Source organism: Papaver somniferum, unplaced genomic scaffold (genome assembly GCF_003573695.1).
Source record: "Papaver somniferum cultivar HN1 unplaced genomic scaffold, ASM357369v1 unplaced-scaffold_125, whole genome shotgun sequence".
NCBI classification, from domain to species: Eukaryota; Viridiplantae; Streptophyta; class Magnoliopsida; order Ranunculales; family Papaveraceae; genus Papaver; species Papaver somniferum.
Window position 1 is genome coordinate 16,414,182 of NW_020621603.1, and position 19,656 is coordinate 16,433,837.

Below are 19,656 nucleotides of genomic sequence, written 5' to 3' on the forward strand. Positions count from 1 at the left end.
TTCTTCTTCTTCTTCACCAATAGTAACATCAGTATCAAAATCATTAACATTGGGTGAATTTTTATCACTGTCTTTAGTAGGGAAAAAAAACAGCTTCTGATATTCCCTATCATACCTTTCTAACCTAGTGAAAGCTCTTTGAAACACTAGTGCAGCCTCTAGCATCAAGAATGTGTTGTTCCATCTAGTCTTAACATCAAGTATCAATGCTATCTTAGACTCTATTCCAACTGAATTTGCACAATGCCTAAGCTTATCCAACCTAGCTGGAGAACCCTTTATATACTTGACAACTGAACTTATTCTTGCAATTGATTTGTTGTAAACCCTTACAGAATCTTTTACAACAAGTGCAAGTATATGAGCTGCACATCTTACCTGAAAAGATGTAGATTCATACAAGTATTAGATTTTTGTACAAAGTAATAACTAATAAACACAATTCTAACTAGGAAGTAAAAAAAAAAAATCATATACATAATACATATACTTACATGCAAGTACTTAGATCTCTCTTATGCCCTTGTCATTGAAACAATACTAGTGGTCAAATAATCCATTGCTACCTTGTTGGCACTCGCATTATCCAAAGTGACAGTAAAAACATCTTTAAGCCCCCAATCAGACAAGCACTTCTCCAACATCTCACCAATATCAATTCCTTTGTGACCACTAACCTCACAAAACATAATGATTCTCTTTTATAACTTCCAATGCTGATCAATGAAGTGAACTGTTACACAGATGTAGTTGAAATTATTTGGTGAAGTCCATGTGTCTGTTGTCAAACTAACCCTCTGCTTGCTTGACTTGAAGTAATCTTTCAACTTCTCTTTCTCAACTACATACATTTCTAATAAACATCTGTAGATAGTCATTCTACCTGGTACAACAAATCTAGGCTCTAAGACATGCATCATTCTCCTAAAACCTTCACCCTCAACTGCTCTAAAGGACATCTCATCAATTATAATAAACTCAACAACTGCCTTTTTACATTTCTCTTGACTGAAAATAGTAGACACTAACTGACCTTCATCCTCACCCAGTGTTGCAGGTTTTAATATAAGAGTTTGTTGTCCTTTTGGCTTTGGCTTGTTAGGATTCTGCTTGCATCTATTAAAGTGCTTCCACATTCCACTTGTACCATTCCTTCCAGTATGAGCCTTTATTATCTTCTTGCAGTAATTACATTCAGCTTCTTGAACATTCTTCCTAGTGAAATGATTCCATATGTCAGAAGTTATCTTGCCACCAATTTGAGTAGAAGTAGCTTCTACATCTATTGTTGCTGGCTCTGCTGCTCCATCTGTTGGTTGGATAGAGGATCCACCAACTGTATCAGTGGTAGGTGTAGCAGTGGTAGGTGTAGGAGTAGCTGTTCCATGAGCTTGAATTGCTGCATCTGATAGACGCGTTTATGTGTCTAATTTGTCCTCAATGTTTCGTGTTGTTAGTACTCATTTTCGTCCTTATTATGGTATTTTGTGTGTGTAGGTATTTTTTGGAAATAAACATTGTTGGAAAAATCGCCTCGAAAAATGACCCGGAGGAGCCTCGGAGAACACCTACTATTCGGACTCTCGGTTTAGATAAGGGGCAACCCAATTGCTAAGGGGCACCCCCAGAGCGCCACCTGTTATTCACACCCCTGGTTTGGATAGGGGGACACCATCTTCTTCATTCAAATTTCAGTTTTGGCGAGAACTTTTGCAGCCATCGGCCAGAGATTAGGGTTTGCGATTTGAGCTTGTTGCAGTGAGACTCAACGGTTGAAATCGTTTGGGAAGATTTGTTTGGGCATCACAGGCATGGTATGGTCGTCGGAATAGGTTAAGTTTGGCTGGAAGATTACTTGGGATCAAATCAGGGTTCAACATGGTTCTTTGAAAACCCGATACTGTTGTTCTGGTTTTGGAAGCTTTCTAAGGAAATTAAAACTCTGCAATTAGTCGGATAAGGCCTGTTACACTCTAACAGGACTGGTAGGTCCATCAGAACCGATAAATTTTGGCCACATCGTCGGAGAGAAGAAATCAGGGAGTTCGTGTACGGAGGAGATAGTCAAGGGATTACGGCAAGTTTGGACGTGTGTTGCACGTGTTCGGGTGGAGTCTGGTCGCTGGAGAAGCGTGAAGGAGTTAAACATGGATAGTATGCACTTAATTAACTGCTGCAGATACGTGCAGGAGACAAAGAAGGAAATAAAATATATTCTCTTTACTGCCCACTGATGACAGATTATTTTGGAGATATGTCGTGATTTCTTGCCGCTGTCGAGTATAAAAGAAGTTCTTGGAGGTCATAGAGGGGGATGGAGAGTTAGGGGTGAGAATACAGCAGAGAATCGGGAGTTGCAGAGATTGTCTCTGCTGCTGCCATTGAAGAACATACGAAGAACATAAGACTACAAGGAGCAGTCGTAATTGCTACAGTGGTTGCGACCCATAGTGACAGTCGTAGAAGCTACAACTATAACGACCCACATCCGAGGTTCGTAGTTCAGGAGACAGTCTTAGAGCAACAATAACAGTGACACATCCTCTATATCGTTCTCTGGTTTGTAACAAATATAATTGTTACAAACCCGATTTTGAATTATTTCTCAATTTTTGGCGCCGCCGATGCGGATTTGTTTATAAATTTGTTTTTGATTTTTTTTTTATTTGTTCCTTTTTACGCCTTTTGGTATTTCTTGTTTGCTTTCAGATTTGGAACTGAGCTAAAGAAAAGGGGAGAAAGTGCTGAAAACAAAAGCGAAGCCAAAGAAGAGAAAAAATGAGGAATCCAAAAGGAGTGAAGAAGAAAATTTTTGTATATAGATATTCTATTTTATTTTACTTTTTTTAGAAACTGTAATTAAGGTTTTTATTTTTGTAATCTTTTATTTTTGGACATTTTTTTATTTTCGTACATTGAACTTTGGGACTTTATTTTTTTTAAACCCTACGGAAGGGTAGTTTTAAATATAAACTGTGTGCAGAGAAGGACGACGATTACGATATCGCCTCGGCCCCTCGGGTTCGTACACGACATTGGAGTTGTGGCCCGAGTCGAATTCAACGGTTATCCCCCGTCTGGAACAGGAGGTAAGAATTCTAAACACCCGTGAATCCCCTGTCAGCGGGTTTACTGGATGATTTTGCATATGTATATGTTGAGGACCTGAAATCGGATTTAATTTTCTAGCAAATGGCAAGGCCTGGCCAAATCAAGATAAGGACTCGGATTTCATCACTGTTTCCTTCTTTCCCGCCTTAGGAACACGTAACCTACGCAAACCTAAGCTTAAAATACTGACTAGAACGAGACCGATAGGGTAACGAGCTTAATAGGAAATTCATTCGAAAAATATTGGTTACTCTTTTAAGCATACTTCGAAGTTCATGATGGTTTCTGTGAGTTGAATGCGTGACTGCGCCGCCTTGTAATGCGGTGAGGCCTTGGGTATCAAAGCTCCACGCAGCTTCCCTCACCTCTATTCAACTTACTTTGACTCGGATTGATTCCAGAGGGGTTTGCTTAAATTGTAACGAATTCGCTTTCGAAGGATTAGAAGTTGTTCTAGAAACAATCTAAGTGGAGCCATCATGCTTTTTGTTTGCTAGATAAATTAGGCTTGTTGTGGTCGAGTCAGCCTTCTTTGTGTTTGTTTAGAATTCCCTTGCAGTTAGGATGTCGAACTGGTATTATAATAGCCAATACAATGAGTATCCGACTGAGCAGTATGAACATTATTCCTATTATGACCAGAGTGTGAATAGTGGTTGGGAACGCCATCCTTTTGAAGGATATGGGTCATACCATGGTGAGACAAATTACTATCCACATGCATACCGGGCATGCGAGCAAGATTCTTATAATTCCTCTCCTCTAGATGAAGCACGTAAGATACTTGAGTCAACGCGTAAGTTACTTGAGTCGACACATAAGTTAGCGGACACAGATGACTTAGTTATGGACGAAAGAACTTTAACGGTGAGTGAACCTTCTTTAGAAGATAACCTCAGGAAGTTAGCTGAGTCAACATGTAAGTTAACTGAGTCAACACGTGAGTTTGCTGAGTTAACACGTATGCATAAATTAGAGACGGAAGAAAGAACTGCTCGAATTACTCGTGATTGCCAATATATTCTTTCCTATCTCACCCGTGAAAATGAGGATAATTTTTATAATAATGAAGATGAAGAGGTTAGAATTGGTGACACGACTTGTTTAGATACGGTTCGATTATTTTCATGTTATAATAATGATGACTATGATGAGGATAGTATTGATGAAAAACATGAAATATGTAGGCATAGTGATCAGGAATTTGTTACTCCAATTAAGCTTTATAATGATAATGTTGTTTCTAGTTCAAATCCAAATAATTTTAATAATTATTCACATATTCAAAAGGATGAGGATTTGACTAGAGATACCACCGTTTTAGACGATGCAGTTCATGATCCTTTAGCCTGCAGTGTGTTGGATAATCTATTATTTGATGTGCCTATCAATGAATCAGAGGAAGTTACTATGATTAACACCTTAGTTAATGAGCCTTTACTAGAAACTTTCGCTGGTAATCCTTTATATGATTGTGATGATGGTTTAGAGGAAAGAGTTTACCCTGAGAATAATGTTTTAGAGTCTAGCGATTTAGAAACACTAATTTAGAAGACCATAAACTCATAGAGATGAACGAGGATGAACTAGACTTAGAAGAATCAATTGACCATTTTTCAGGAATCTGATGACCTAGAAATTAGGGAAGTTGTGGCTAGTCTTTCTAGAGACACATAAAACTCTAAGTTTGGGGGTAATTCTCCGTGTGCTTTAACTATTAGAAAGTTCCCTCGTGTAGGACTTAACTTTTGTGCCTCAACCATCTTATAAGATTATCTTCATACACATTTTACCGAACCTAATGATGTCCAGAAAGAAGCTCAGTTGTTAGAAACCCATCCTCTGGTTGATGTGGTTTACCCAGGCGATAATACCCAAATTGACTTTGTTTTCCCGCAAAAAACTTTTCTTCCAATTGTGGGAACTTATGATTTTCAGATGTGTCGGTTATTAAGTTTTGAGATTGAACCTAATTACTTTAGGAGAATAGGGTCGACACATTTTCTTAAGGAAGACCACCTCTTTCATTGTGGTCAGATGTGTGAGTCAAATCTGATTGACTTAGAGGATCCCCAGTTATTCAAGCTTTTGTTATGCGCTTCTAAGTTCTTACTTGAGTATTTCCAGACTCTTCAGCCTGATATTCAGAATGCCTTTGAGGAAATCCAACCAATGAAAGTTTTTTATCTAGACCCTGTTATAGAACCTGAACCTGAACCACAGCTAGATATAGTTGTCTTAAACAGGAAACTAGACAAGGGTGTGCTTTATTTGTTAATTTTCTTGGGATGTTGCGGATTTCTTTTACTTGTGATAGCCCTATTTGGTTTTGGTGATCCACAGTTATTCCGGCGAGGTGACTAATTCCTTTTGATGTCTGGCTGAAGACTTTAAACTTAGCACTTCTTTGGAGGTAACCCATGCTCATGCAACACGGTAATATATATTTCCTTAACTCTTTTTCTTCAAGTGGTAACAGTTTTTCCTCATGCTTTTAATTCTATCTTTAGAACATTGAGAACAATGTTAGATTTAAGTTTGGGGGTATGGGAGAAACTTTTTAGTTGCATTAAATAAACTCCAGAGCCTAGAAATTTATGCTTATTAAGGATGGCACTAACCAATCTAAGTGGATGGGAACATCTTGGTTGTAGGAGTTGAGGAACCAATCTGATTAGATGGAAACATCTAAAGAGTCTATTCATAAAAGCACAGAGCTCAGGTGTTAGAATTAAAAAAAAAAAAACATGGTAGTTTCGCCATATCTCGTTGAATCCTAATCCTTCTATTTTTATTTTTTAAGTGATTTGGTGGGGCACACGATTCAAGTTGTTACCTTTGCTAGGGTGAAATAGGGTGATTTAGATACCAAAAAAAAAAAGAATTAAGACCAGACCATCAGACCAACCGGAATAAATTCAATAAAGTCGACCACTGGTGCCCTTGTATATGCCAGTTGTGTTGACCTAGAGTTAGGTTTATCGACCACTGGTCCCCTTGTATTTGCCAGTTGTGTTGATATTAGTCAGACCGGTATCTCAGTCCATTAGGATAGGTTCATCCTGGCAGAGGCCTTCAGACAGATATGGGAAACACCGTTCACTTTAAACCATTTTTTTTCTTTATCCATCTTCTTAATCTTTCCATGTGATTGGTTGACTCCGGTTATGATGTCCAAAAACTATCTGAGTAGAGCTCTGTCACTTTATATGAATTTTAGTATGCTTGAGTGCAAACTCGTGTACAGCAATTGGAATTTCGCATCAGGGTACTTCCTCCTGTAGTCAGTGATTGTATGCCAACCAAGGAGATTCTTTAGTGCCTTCCAAGGTTCTGCGTATATAGCTAGGGTCTTTGGGTACACCTCTGGTAAACCCTCCGGAGACAACACTCCGCCACCAGGGCCACCTAGCGGTTTAACAGCTTGCTGCACGTGCTAACTGTAGCCATTTTATTTTCTAGATTAGATTTGCTCGAGGACTAGCAAATAATAAGTTTGGGGGTATTTGGTAGACGCATTTATGTGTCTAATTTTTCCTCAATGTTTCGTATTGTTAGTACTCATTTTCGTCCTTATTATGGTATTTTGTGTGTGTAGGTATTTTTTGGAAATAAACATTGTTGGAAAAATCGCCTCGAAAAATGACCTGGAGGAGTCTCGAAGAACACCTACTATTCGGACTCTCGGTTTGGATAAGGGGCAACCCCAGAGCGCCACCTGCTATTCGCACCCCTGGTTTGGATAGGGGGACACCATCTTCTTCATTCAAATTTCAGTTTTGGCGGGAACTTTTGCAGCCATCGGCCAGAGATTAGGGTTTGCGATTTGAGCTTGTTGCAGTGAGACTCAACGGCTGAAATCATTTGGGAAGATTTGTTTGGGCATCACAGGCATGGTATGGTCGTCGGAATAGGTTAAGTTTGGCTGGAAGATTACTTGGGAGCAAATCAGGGTTCAACATGGTTCTTTGAAAACCCGATACTGTTGTTCTGGTTTTGGAAGCTTTCTAAGGAAATTTAAACTCTGCAATTAGTCGGATAAGGCATGTTACACTCTAGCAGGACTGGTAGGTCCATCAGAACCGATAAATTTTGGCCACATCGTCGGAGAGAAGAAATCAGGGAGTTCGTGTACGGAGGAGATAGTCAAGGGATTACAGCAAGTTTGGACGTGTGTTGCACGTGTTCGGGTGGATTCTGGTCGCTGGAGAAGCGTGAAGGAGTTAAACATGGATAGTATGCACTTAATTAACTGCTGCAGATATGTGCAGGAAACAAAGAAGGAAAGAAAATATCTTCTCTTTACTGCCGAGTGATGACAGATTATTTTGGAGTTATGTCGTGATTTCTTGCCGCTGTCGAGTATAAAAGAAGTTCTTGGAGGTCATAGAGGGGGATGGAGAGTTAGGGATGGAGAGTTAGGGGTGAGAATACAGCAGAGAATCGGGAGTTGCAGAGATTGTCTCTGCTGCTGCCATTGAAGAACATACGAAGAACATAAGACTACAAGGAACAGTCGTAATTGCTACAGTGGTTGCGACCCATAGTGACAGTCGTAGAAGCTACAGCTATAACGACCCACAGCCGAGGGTCGTAGTTCAGGAGACAGTTTTAGAGCAACAGTAACAGTGACACACCCTCTATATCGTTCTCTGGTTTGTAACAAATATAATTGTTACAAACCCGATTTTGAATTATTTCTCCATTTTCTCCTTGTAAACACCTTTTTGATCAATGAAAAATTCTTTTGAGTGTGTTTTCACCATGCGGAGCTAGACCCCATCACTGGGACAACGGAGGAAGAAACTTTACATGATTGTGGTAAATGAATTAATTCTTTTATTGACTTTTTGCATATATTTAATTTCTTTATGATTTCTATTAATTATTTGTTATTTTTTTAGATGCAGCATGCTTAGTTCTAAATACTTTAGATGCGTCATGCTTTTAACTAACAAATAATATTTTACGAAATCTATTTTTGGCAAAGAAGTAGAGTCACAACTTCTTTTGTTTGAGCTATATTGTATAGAGTTAATGACTGAACCATAACAATATGAAAAGTAGTGGAATCCCGCGTCTTAGCGTCTCTTCATCTTGTGACAAATTGTGTATATATATTTTTGCTTATTATCTTTATTAAGTCTTAAACAAATTCTCAACAAATCTGAGTAAACGAATCATCTTACTACAACATCATTGAAAAATATCATCAGCATCCATGCTTGAGCACTGAGAAATCAAATTTAAGTGCTGAAAAATTAAATAAGAACTGGAATTAAATAAAAACTGAAATAAGAACTGAAATGAAATAAAAACTGAAATAAGAACTGAACTGAAAAATTAAATAAGAAACTTGATGCATACATGCATTCATACATACTTATAAAATGAAGAAGAAATAAGAACTGAAAATAAAACCTCAAAGGAAATAAGAAATAAGAACTGAAAATAAAAGTGAATTCATAGAAATATAATCATTAATCATACATATAAAAGTTCATAAACATTAAAGACATTGTTCATAAACATTAAGGACATCAAAGTTCTAAGCATTAAGCATAATTGCATAAGTTCTAAGCATTAATAATGTGAGCTCTGTTAGTGTTATGATTAGGATTGTGGGTGCATCTCTTAAAGTGCTTCCACAAGGCAGAAGTTCCATTTTTGGAGATGTTAGCCCTATAAGTCCTTCCACAATAATTGCAAGTGGCTTCTTCAACATTTCTCCTAGTGAAATGGCGCCATATTGATGCATCCGTCACTGACAAAAATTCCATATAACCTCAGTAAACTATACAGTGCCAAACTAATAAACTACACACATGAGTTACATGACACAACACAACAAAAAAAGTAAAATGCTAACCTCAATAAGAGCAACTAGTTGTCATGCCCTGTCTCTAGTCCAATAACAGATTTCAGCAACTAATCAAGATTACCTGCAACAATACACTTGATCAAGTCAGATAAACAAATAAATATTATCTACAACTTAAGAACTCATACAACAATACACTTGATCAACACTCATACAAGCAACAAGAAAAGAATTAAGCAACAATTAACTCATCAATCTAAGTTGTAAAAGAAATCAGAACACCCTAATTTCATTAACAATTACTAACACCCTAATTTCATTAACAAAAAGAAAAAGAATTACTCAAATTGATAATTCTAATAAACTCATTTCTCAAATCGTTCCAATCCACAACATTGCAAGTCCAAAGGCTGCAATTTTATTACTAAAACATCACCATTACCATTCAAAGATTAGCACTACACGGTGAATAATCCAAAACAACAACAAATCTCTAACCTTTCCCTTCTCTTTCTCCACTCCCTTAGATAATCTGATTGATACTTAATCCAGTTCAGTTCCTTTCTTTTCCTTTTGTCTTACTCTTACCCTGTCAAAGTGAAACCCTAAAAAATCAGATACATTTGGAGAAAACAAAACAAAGAAAATTAAGAAATTGAAAAAAAAAAAAAGACAGCCATATTCATATTCATAGAATCATATTTAAGTGTCTTATGGTGCGAAATCGAATCCAAAATAAGATTTTGAAGTCGCATGAACTAGATCAAAAGATTCAAATCAAAACTTCACAAAAGTAATGATTACACATCGAAGCTTTGTTTTGATTATTCACGAATCATCAAGGAAAACATGATAATAATGAAAGAGAGGTACACAGGCAAGAAGATGCAGAGTAGAAGAAACGTTAACCTAAATTGAAAAAAAAATATCTGCAACATCTGATTACCTCTTAATAAGAACTGAGACATAAACCAATATCAATCAACGAGACAAATTAATCCAACTAAGTTCTTCACTTCTTCTCCTTCTCAGAGACAGAGGAGAGACGGAAAGAAAAAAATAAACGAAATTGAGAATAGAAACCCTAGCCCTATAATGTTTGCTTATATACCATCACTTAATCCAACGGTTATTATTGGTCTATCATCCCCTAAATCTAACGGCTACTACTAATCGGTACAGACGATACGGTTCAGCACGGGACTAGGTCAGGACCGTGTACCTGTACCTCCCAGAGGCCGGTTCCTATTTTTTGGACCGGTACATGTACCCGTTCCTCGGTTCGGTACAAAATCAGGTACGGTTCCACCGGTTACGGGACAGTCCGTCGGTTCGGCTCGGTTCCTGTGCAGCCTTAGGCAATCCCTATCTCTTGCTTAGGTACCTCTGAGGATAGGATGATTTGGCCTTACTCTAGTAATGGCCAGGTAACGGTGAAAAGTTGCTATGACATGCTCTGTGAATCACAACTTAATAGTTCTTACTTCAATAAGAAATGGTCTTCTTTTTGGAAAATTAAGTCTCCATCTCATATAAAACATTTTCTCTGGCTTATGGTGCATCAGAAAACTCTTGTTAGAGCTAATCTTGTGAAAAGAGGTCTTCATATTACTGATCAATATCCTCTCTGTTTAAAGAAGACGGAAACTATATCCCATCTTTTTTATAGCCGCGACAAGGTTGTGCCCATCTGGAATACAATTAGACAAGCTTATAATGTTGTTATTCATGAGAATAATATTTCTTTAGATTGGTTTCTTAATGTCATTCACTCCAAGGCAAAGGAAGATATTGTCAGCTGGGATATCATAATTCCTTTTATCCTTTGGAACATTTGGTGGGCAAGAAACAAGTTAGTTTTTACAGGGTCTCAATTTGTTTGGAAGCATATTGTTGAAAATTCTTATAACTCAGCTCTGGAGTATATTCAAGCCACTGCAACCAATCATAGTACAAACCCTAACAAATTATTCATGTTAATTGGTCTCCTCCTTCTGATGGTTGTATAAAATTGAATGTAGATGGTGCCTCAAATGATCAAGGAAGTGCAGGCTGTGTTGGAGTTTTTGGCAGAGATGATGGGATTTCATGGCTGCTTCTTGCAAGCATATATATCATAACAGCAATAATCTGGCGGAACTTTGGGCAGTTAGAAACGGTTTAAAGCTTGTTATGGACCTAGGTATAAAGAAACTGCAGGTAGAAAGTGACTCTCAAATTATTGTAAATCTGTATAATCAAGTTATTGAGAGTTCCTTGTTTTTTGATGTTTTAGTCCCAGACATTAGATACTTGTCTAAGTTGTCTTCCTTTTTTGATAGTATTAGGTTTCAAAAAAGCTGCTAATGATATGTATATTGAAAACTAGTCTCAGAACCCCCTGACTTTTTATCTCCTTTTTTGCTTGATGATGTTATGGGGAGAGCCTTCCCCAGGTTTGTAAGGCTCTAGTTTCTTGTTAATACATTTCCATTACAAAAAAAAAAAAAAAGGAAGAAAACATAACTAGATGCTAATAACTAGAAAGAAAACATAACTAGATGCTAATAACTTACACGCCACACACAATACAGGAGAGATGCACGGTGGGTATCATTACTTAATGCAGGCGCATACTTAAATAATTCACAATTTACCGGTGAAACAATTCTCCTTGTAACAATTTTCCAACATTGCTAGTACAGGATTGTTAGGGAGTACCAAAAATTTATAAGACACGAACCACTTTTAATACATGGATATACTTCCTAGCAAATTAGTACCCCTACTAGCAACCACGAGATTTTCTTTCAAGCTGCCGTCACTGTTCAACCAATATTCACAAACACCATGTTGAAAATTTTGGTTTACTTCACAATAGAAAATCAACTGCATGTAATCAAGTGAACTAAAACAAAAAAATAAAATAACCAGCCACACAACCATTACACCTGAAAAGCCTTTTACAATTTGGATGCTCAATTATTTAATCTATAAAACGAAAAGAAAGAAGAAAAAAAAGTCAGTGTTTGTATATAAATATACTCCACAACCACAAAGTTTGGAGTAAAAGTTTTCTTTACACCACAAAGCAGGCAGCAGGCTCTTCTATTAGAAGCTTTACATTGAGCAAAATCTAGGTTCATCAGTGTATTGCCATGAATTTTGATTGTTGCTCTATTAATCAAACTCTAAGCCGTCATCAAAGTTATCAGCAACCCCCCCTGACATGACATACATGACAACAGCTCTTCCCAGTCATAATCGTCATCCTTAACATCATCGCAAATATCCGCGTCTTCCTCAAACGAGAAATCCAGGCCCTCCTGTAGAGAAAAAGAAGATGAAAACCAAATAAATCAAGAAGTGCGGCCATAAAAAAACAACAACAACTTCCTGCTGCCTTTGGTCGGGCTGAAAATGTTGAATATTGATAAATACAACTAATTGTAATAAACTATATTACCTCTTCTAAAGTGCCAATAAAACTACCAGTAATAGTTGTAAAACTACATCGCGTTCTGCTATCATGCAAGTCACTTCTGCCACCTACCATAAGTAACAGATGTTTTTAAGTAGGTAGAGCAAAAGGTTGATGCTAATCAACAAGATTAAGATAGTACTTACTGTTTTGTGCATGGCTAAAAAGTCAAGTAAGACTCCGTTACAAGATCCAATTAGTTTAACAATTGACGCATGAAGCTGATTCAAATCTGTCAGAGTATCTGGGCTGAGCATTATCTAATAGTTTGACCTGTAAAAAGAACACGTCCACGACAAATTTAGGTACTACCATGTGAAGATGATTGTACAAAATGACACATGAGGAAAACTAATAAAGTAAAATGCATACCCCGAATTTGATTGTTCCGCCAAGGTTTTCATATATAAGATCCAATTGAAGATTCACCAAGGATGATTCATATAGAACTCTCCATAAAGCGATATTTCGGTGAGGCGAGTCTTCAGAAAGAATAGAATCCCTTAATGAAACTAGTTTCTGAACTGCTTCATCAATCTGCTTTACCGTTTTCTTGACAGACTTGGCAAATTCAATTTCAGATATGACCTCATTATCAACAAGACTGCCAGTTTCTTGCAGCAACTTGTTCTTATGCTCTAAACCATCAAAATATTCCTTCTCGATCATTTTTCCCTGCAAAAGAAGCAATCTCTGATCTTCAAATTTCTATTAAACATGTAACTAAGTACAAAAGAGATGAATAAAATAAAATAAAGAAAGACAGCTCAAGTGCCTAACAGAAGACACACAAGAATAATATCATGCATACCTTACTGAGTACATCGTAAAAACAACCAATCAGCTTTTCTGTAACAGAACTTTTACCAACAATTTTCCGCTGGAGAACACAGTGCAACTGATCTAATCTTTTAATGTTTGAAAGAACCAACTGCTTCATTGATTTCGAGGGAAGAAAAACATGGGAACATTCAGCTGGTGGAAATTCTCCCAAGTCACTGTTGCGACCACAAGACCTACCTAACAATTGCTGCAACAGAAACTCATTTATAAAATAAGGATACTAGACTCTCAAATTCTACGACACCAGCAAAGAAGATGGTGCAGGGACAATTGACTACTAGTTTCCATTCTATTAAAGGGCATTTCTTTCTTTTAGAAGGGTTTAATAATTCGGTACACAAGTATTTGTTAGAATCTGTATTGGACAGAGTTTTTATTATAACCTAGACTCAATTTGTTCTATTAGATCCAAATCTGTGTTATATTGCTCTTATCTGTTCGATTGCATTATTCTATAGTTTGGGCTTTTAAAAAATCCACCAAGCCAACAGAAGGAAAATTACCCTTGCATTCACAAATTCCTTGTATCATGATGAGGTACTCAAGGAAAGAGGCTAACTGTCCAACCTATGAAGAGACAGAACACACCATGAAAATCTACCAAATTCACTACAAAAAAGGATGCAATTTCTGGTGGTGGAAATTACCTGCTCTCGGTTGAAATTTCTTTCAAGCTCATGACATATACGACACACCTTGAAGAAGTCTTCAGTTGCTTTTTCCCAGAGTGACTCTGAAGTTAAATCTGGAAGCAAGCGCGACAGATCATATGGCCTCCGATCGATCCGGCTTCTTAATTGGTTAGGAGTGACGTCCACACCTTTCTGGGAAGAATTTCAGCATATACCCATCAGGAGGCATCATGAAGTAAGATGGAACTAAAGGCGAGAAGCGCTATAGATTCAAACAAAACTTGAATTATATGTTTACCTCAGACACAATATTCTTGTGCCATAACAGCCCATGACTTTCTAACAGCTTTTGAAACTCAGACAGTGGCACCAGATTTCCAGAACTTGAGATTTTATTGTTCCAGAGATTTCTACATTCTACTGCAGCTGTGCTAATCTTCTCAAGTGATTGACGTGAATCCTCTGATACCTACAAGTTTTCAAAGCATGGAAAACCCAAACTTATAGGCTTAATGATGAAATTTGCACACCCTGTATAGCAAAATGGTTAGAAACTGTCTCTGAAGTTTACTTGAGATAAATGAAAAGACAAAAAAAATGAAGAAAAAAACCAATAAAACCCAACCCTCAGCATCTTCAGGTGTCCCTCCATAACATGAGCCTTCCTCCCTCTTTCTTTTGCGACCCACAGATCTTTATCCAAGCATAAAGGAACAGCCCAATTCAAATTGAATAACCACCTTGCATGCATCGATCGGAATTGATAAGCAATTTCCAAAAGAAGAAATTAATTTGACCTGACCTTTCTGAATCCATCATATCCTTGGAAATTGGCAGTCCTTCCCACACTTAGTATCAGTGGTTCTGCTGCACACGTAATTTTCTCACTAATTAAACAATGATTAACGAATACTGCGAGGAGAATGATGATAATTCCATCAAACTTTTTACAAATGTTTTGGATGAGCCTATCAAACTAGGCAAAAATTGCATATACTAGAAGAAAATGTTGTACGAAATCATCAAAGTTTCCCTCAGTAAGGGACTATTCATCACAATTAGAATCAGTAAAACCCTAAGATGCAATCTCATACTAGACGGAAATAACTACTAAGATCAAGATTGGCTTACCTAATTCAGAACCGCAAACAGAACATCATACATCAGATTCCACAAAATCGCGATATGATTCATACTTTGGATCTGGTTTCAAGGTGACGATTCAAAATACTGAACTAACTGTTGCGTTACTCTCTTTATGAAAAGCTATGCTAAACCCTAAAAATAAGTTTGCGGAATCTCGACGGAGAGCCGGAGAGGGGAATAGAGGAGAAAATTTTAAAGACTTTTGCTATTTAAACAGCTTTTGGAGCCAAGCCACACAAAAATGCCGGGATAAAGGACAGTATAATATGGGGACAAAGGGAAGAAACAAAATAAAAGAGGAGAGAATAATTTTTCGATAATTTTTACATTATCCAGTTTCAGACTTATTAGTGGTATAGGCTAGAATGAGCTGCTAGATTAGTAACAAGATGACATGTATCTTGACACGTGGTGAGCCACTTCCTACGCATGGTATTATGATACGTAGAAATTGACATTTGTTCCCAAAGTTACTGGGCTTTGGACTTTCTAGTCCATCCATCAGAAGCCCAGTACAGTCTAGTCCAAAAAAATCCCGCCCAAAACAGATTAGTCCAAACCTGGACGAGTTAGTCCAAATTCACGGACGAGTCCCGATTTTGCGGGTTTCCCATATACCATAATTACCCTTGAACGATTTATGGTATATAAAGCCTGATTTTGAAATCGAATTTTCTGGACCTGAAACTTGAATTCAAAACATGATGCAGCCTGAGATGATTTGGGAGGCGATTTTACAGTTTCAGTAAGGATTTAATCGTTTCTTCATCATATTTCAACTCAGGTTACGTTCAATCCAGTTCTAGAGTCGAAAATTCTTAATCTCGAATTTGAAGAAACTACAGAGTGAGAGATAGATCGTTCCAGGTTTGAATTCGGAGGTGATTTATCAGATTTGTAGAGCTTAGATTGGATTTGATTGCTAATGGAGCCGAATTCAACCTCGGGTTAGTTTTCTTTTGGTTGTAATTCAATCTAATTTTTAGGTATTGTTTCTGACGTTTAGTTTTTTTGAGTTTATGAGTTGATGATATCAATTCGTATGATCTTTATTTGATATTTTGTTATATAGTAGCTTTTGATTCTCGCGATGATGATGATTTACTGTTAATACTAGATAAATTCGATTTTTGTTACTTGATATTGATATTTTTATGATGCATGATATGAAATCGAACTGATACTATATCCTAGTCTTCTATTTTTGTTCCAGTAAGATTCTGGAGCTTAGTTGATGGAGTATTTTTATCTAGGTTTACTGGTACTTGATGTTTTTGGCATTTTTTAAATGTATACTTTCATGTACACTGTTTACTTTTTAGGTTGTATGAAATTGAAGCTTCAGATGTTTATAATCATTTCTTTTGTAATATGTAGGGGTACCAAATAAGCCTGACAAGTTTATTAATGTTGTTTTGAATCATGGTGAGCATTCTGCTGTTTTTCGTATTAATACTAAAATAACCGTAGAAGAACTGAAGCATTTAGCGTGCAAGCACTGGAGGTATTTGTCTCATGGGAGTATATGTTTCAGGTATATGGACAATGCTCAATTAGTTTTTGTGACAAGTGATATACAACTGCAAAGCTTAATTGGTTTCATGATTCTTATTGATAATGAAGATGTCTATTTGCATGTGAATATGATTCCGAATCATACTTCTCGTTCTAAGTCTAGTTGTAGCAGAAGTTTTGGTTCTAAGTCTGGTTGCAGCAGTAGTTCTGGTTCTTGTTCTAAGTCTGCTTGTGAAATCGAAAGTCCTAAGATGGTAAGGGTGTTAGATCATGATGCAGACAAGGGGAAGCCTCTTATTATCGATGAATGGAATTATGTATTTGACGAGATTGGTAGAGAATTCATGGGTGGTGTTAAAGCTGTTAGGATTGTTGTCGATAAGTTCAATATGGCTACTGGTCACAAGATTGATATTCTTAAAAATGACAAAACTCGTTTTACTGCAAAGTGCGAAGAAGATGGTTGTGCTTGGAGGATTCATTTTGGGCCTGTGAATGGTGATACTTCTCGGTTCGTGCTGAAAGATTCTAACGCTCAAAGGTTAGTGGTTTTCATACTAGTCCACATTACTTATCTTTAGGTGTAAATTGTGCATCTTATATATGTAGATTTGTTTTATGTGTACATTGTAGTGCACTGTACTTGTTGTACTCTTAAATTACATGTTCTTGCTTGGTTTGTGTGTATGTTCATAGTGTTGGTTTTGAGATCTTATTAGGTGTAAATTGTGGTGCACATTACTTATTCCAGTTTTTTTTTATAGTTGTGGTGTTGGTTTGAGGTTCAAGAGTCCTGCGGTGACAACCAAGTTAGTCAAGCATTTGATCGCTGACAATTTACAGGGTGATCCTAGCTTAAAACCCAGACAGATCATGTCACTTTTCAAGAAAACTTATGGGTCCAATATTAAGTATCACCATGCCCGTAGAGGGAAAGAAGTTGTATTTGAAGAACAATATGGCAATGACGAGAAGTCGTATAGCGATTTTACTTGGTATGTCAAAGTAATTAAAGAAACTAATCCCGATAGCTATGTGAAGTTTGAAGTTGAGGATGAAACCAGTAGATTTCATAGGATATTCATTTGTTACGGTGCTTGCAAGCATAGCTATAGGTATCTCAGTCCCATGATTTACTTGGACGCTACTTTCCTTACTGGTAGATACATGGGTACTCTTATGGCTGCTACAGGTATCAACGAAAACAATGAGTTTTACCCATTTGCTTTTGCTATTATTTCTTCTGAAAACAAAGATAATTGGTTTTGGTTTCTGGAGAATCTTCAACATGTTGTCGATGGTCGTTCGATTGTTTTCCTTAGTGATCGTCATGAAGGACTTCTGCAGGGAATTCCAAAATATTTTCCTAATTCACATCACAGCTATTGCTTTTACCATATCAAATGCAATCTCCCCACTGGATCGGGTGATGCGAATTCGAAGCCCGTTCTTGATTTGTTTTACAAAGATGCATACTCTTAAACACCAGCAAACTTTGAAGAAAGCTTTGAGGAAAATGCATGCAATTGGAGCTGGACATGTTGCTAACTATATCAGGATTATTCCAAAGGAGAAATGGCAAATGCATTTTCCCTGTATGCAGATATGGTGCTCACTCTTCAACTCTTGCCGAGTCCTTTAACAACTGGGTTCTTCCTTTCAAAAAGTTGACTGCTTTTGTTATTCTCGATGCGATACGGTGAGTTTTATGTTTAGTTTTTTATTTATGCAAGTATGTATACATTATTGCATACATGGATTTGCTTGTTCTGTAGATACTTGTACACGTGTTCATCTGTGATTCTGCAACTGCGTGTATATTATTGTACACATGGATTTCCTTAATGTGTACAACAATGTACACATGTTTTATCCGTATTCCTTCTGGATCATGTTTTTGATTTTATGTTTTGTGTTTTTATTATGTTAGTTTGAAGGTTATGGAAAAAATGTCTGAGAGAAGGATACTAGGTCTGGAAACATTCAACACTAGGCCCACTCCTGAATATGAGGCTTTACTAAAGGAAAACATCGACATTGGTCGTACTTGGACTGTTGTTCAGTCCATGGAAAGATTGTATGAAGTCAGGTCTCCCCGGACTCATTCTGTAGATCTATTGCAGAAAACTTGTACATGTCACATGTGGCGAGTGAATGGTTTTCCTTGTGCTCATGCTTGTGCCGCCATTCAAGCTACTATAGAAGACATCTATTCATTTGTTGAGACATACTTCACCACCGAATGGTACAACAGGACATACCTGGAGATCATCTTGCCAATCCCCAATTATGACAAGCCGCAGTCTTATGATCCTAGTGATATGGTTATTGTTCCTATTCTTGTTCCTCCACCGGGTAGACGAAGAACACAACGCTTCAAGAATGCATCTGAGAAACAAAAGAGGAAAATGATGTGCACAAAGTGCTTCACTCTTGGTCACCATAACAGAGCTACCTGCCCCATGTTTTGATGATTTTTTCTATGTTTTATTTGTTCAAAGATTCTGTCTTTTCAATTTTCTTTTGGCGTGGATAATTAGTGCCAGGACATATGTACCATTATGTACACCTTCCTGCAAACTTCTGTTTTTCTTACCTTTCTTTTTACAGGTGTACCACTATGTACACCTTGGTGTACAATGGATGCTTCTAATCTATTTTGCCCAGTAATGTTATATGTTTCCGATCTATATATAATTAGTAATTACTTTTGCTATGCTGAATTCTCATGTTTTTCAGTTCTACATGCTATACAAATTTTAGTAATATATTTTTATGTTTCATTTTTTATACTTTTGATCAAGTATAAAAATATGTCAGTACATGTGTACCATTATGTACACCTTCTAAACATTTTCTGCTCTGTCAGTAACTGTGCACAATCAAGTACACCTTAATATTTCAAAGCCTGGTGAATGAGATAAGTCATAAACTTGTAACATTAATATTGAAACTAATAAAAATATTAATTCAAGGTCTTTTAGTAGTGATAAGTCAAACAAATTGATAAAAACTGAAATTTGAAAAGAGATAAGTCATAAACAAAGTGACACCGAAAATTTAAAAAAATTGTCTGAAGATTAAAAATGTTTAGAAGAAATTCAGAAAGTGATCTTGAATGAAGATTA

At 36.9% G+C, this 19,656-nt stretch overlaps 2 protein-coding genes across 3 annotated transcripts; one reads left to right on the forward strand and one right to left on the reverse strand.

Annotated features, from left to right (window-relative positions):
- Window positions 1-11,833: 11,833 nt before the first annotated feature.
- On the reverse strand, window positions 11,834-15,254 carry LOC113331522. 2 transcript variants are annotated; one of them, XM_026578232.1, is made up of 9 exons: window positions 14,999-15,254; window positions 14,493-14,731; window positions 14,166-14,336; window positions 13,883-14,059; window positions 13,204-13,422; window positions 12,765-13,067; window positions 12,539-12,665; window positions 12,378-12,460; window positions 11,834-12,237 (listed from the first exon to the last, which is right to left on the reverse strand). In XM_026578232.1, exons 2-7 carry the CDS (start codon window positions 14,616-14,618, stop codon window positions 12,594-12,596), a joined length of 1,068 nt encoding a protein of 355 aa, XP_026434017.1. In that variant the 5' UTR covers window positions 14,619-14,731; window positions 14,999-15,254; the 3' UTR covers window positions 11,834-12,237; window positions 12,378-12,460; window positions 12,539-12,593. The 2 variants fall into 2 exon arrangements, with proteins under 2 accessions (XP_026434017.1, XP_026434016.1); XM_026578231.1 differs by having other exon boundaries at window positions 14,493-14,734.
- Window positions 15,255-15,938: 684 nt separating this feature from the next.
- Window positions 15,939-19,181, forward strand: LOC113331355. The gene is made up of 6 exons (XM_026578069.1): window positions 15,939-15,960; window positions 16,391-17,069; window positions 17,293-17,985; window positions 18,132-18,227; window positions 18,459-18,941; window positions 19,139-19,181. Exons 1-6 carry the CDS (start codon window positions 15,939-15,941, stop codon window positions 19,179-19,181), a joined length of 2,016 nt encoding a protein of 671 aa, XP_026433854.1.
- The last annotated feature ends 475 nt before the right edge of the window (window positions 19,182-19,656 follow it).

Coding starts and splice junctions, on each gene's coding strand:
- LOC113331355 (XM_026578069.1), top strand. CDS start 15,939: ATGGAGCCGAATTCAACCTCGG. Junction 15,961..16,390: donor GGAGCCGAATTCAACCTCGG/GTTAGTTTTCTT, acceptor TGTAATATGTAG/GGGTACCAAATAAGCCTGAC. Junction 18,942..19,138: donor AAACAAAAGAGGAAAATGAT/GTGCACAAAGTG, acceptor TTCTTTTTACAG/GTGTACCACTATGTACACCT.
- LOC113331522 (XM_026578232.1), bottom strand. CDS start 14,618: ATGCATGCAAGGTGGTTATTCAATTTGAATTGGGCTGTTCCTTTATGC. Junction 13,423..13,882: donor GAAATTTCAACCGAGAGCAG/GTAATTTCCACC, acceptor TTTCTGTTGCAG/CAATTGTTAGGTAGGTCTTG. Junction 13,068..13,203: donor TTTACGATGTACTCAGTAAG/GTATGCATGATA, acceptor CTTCTTTTGCAG/GGAAAAATGATCGAGAAGGA.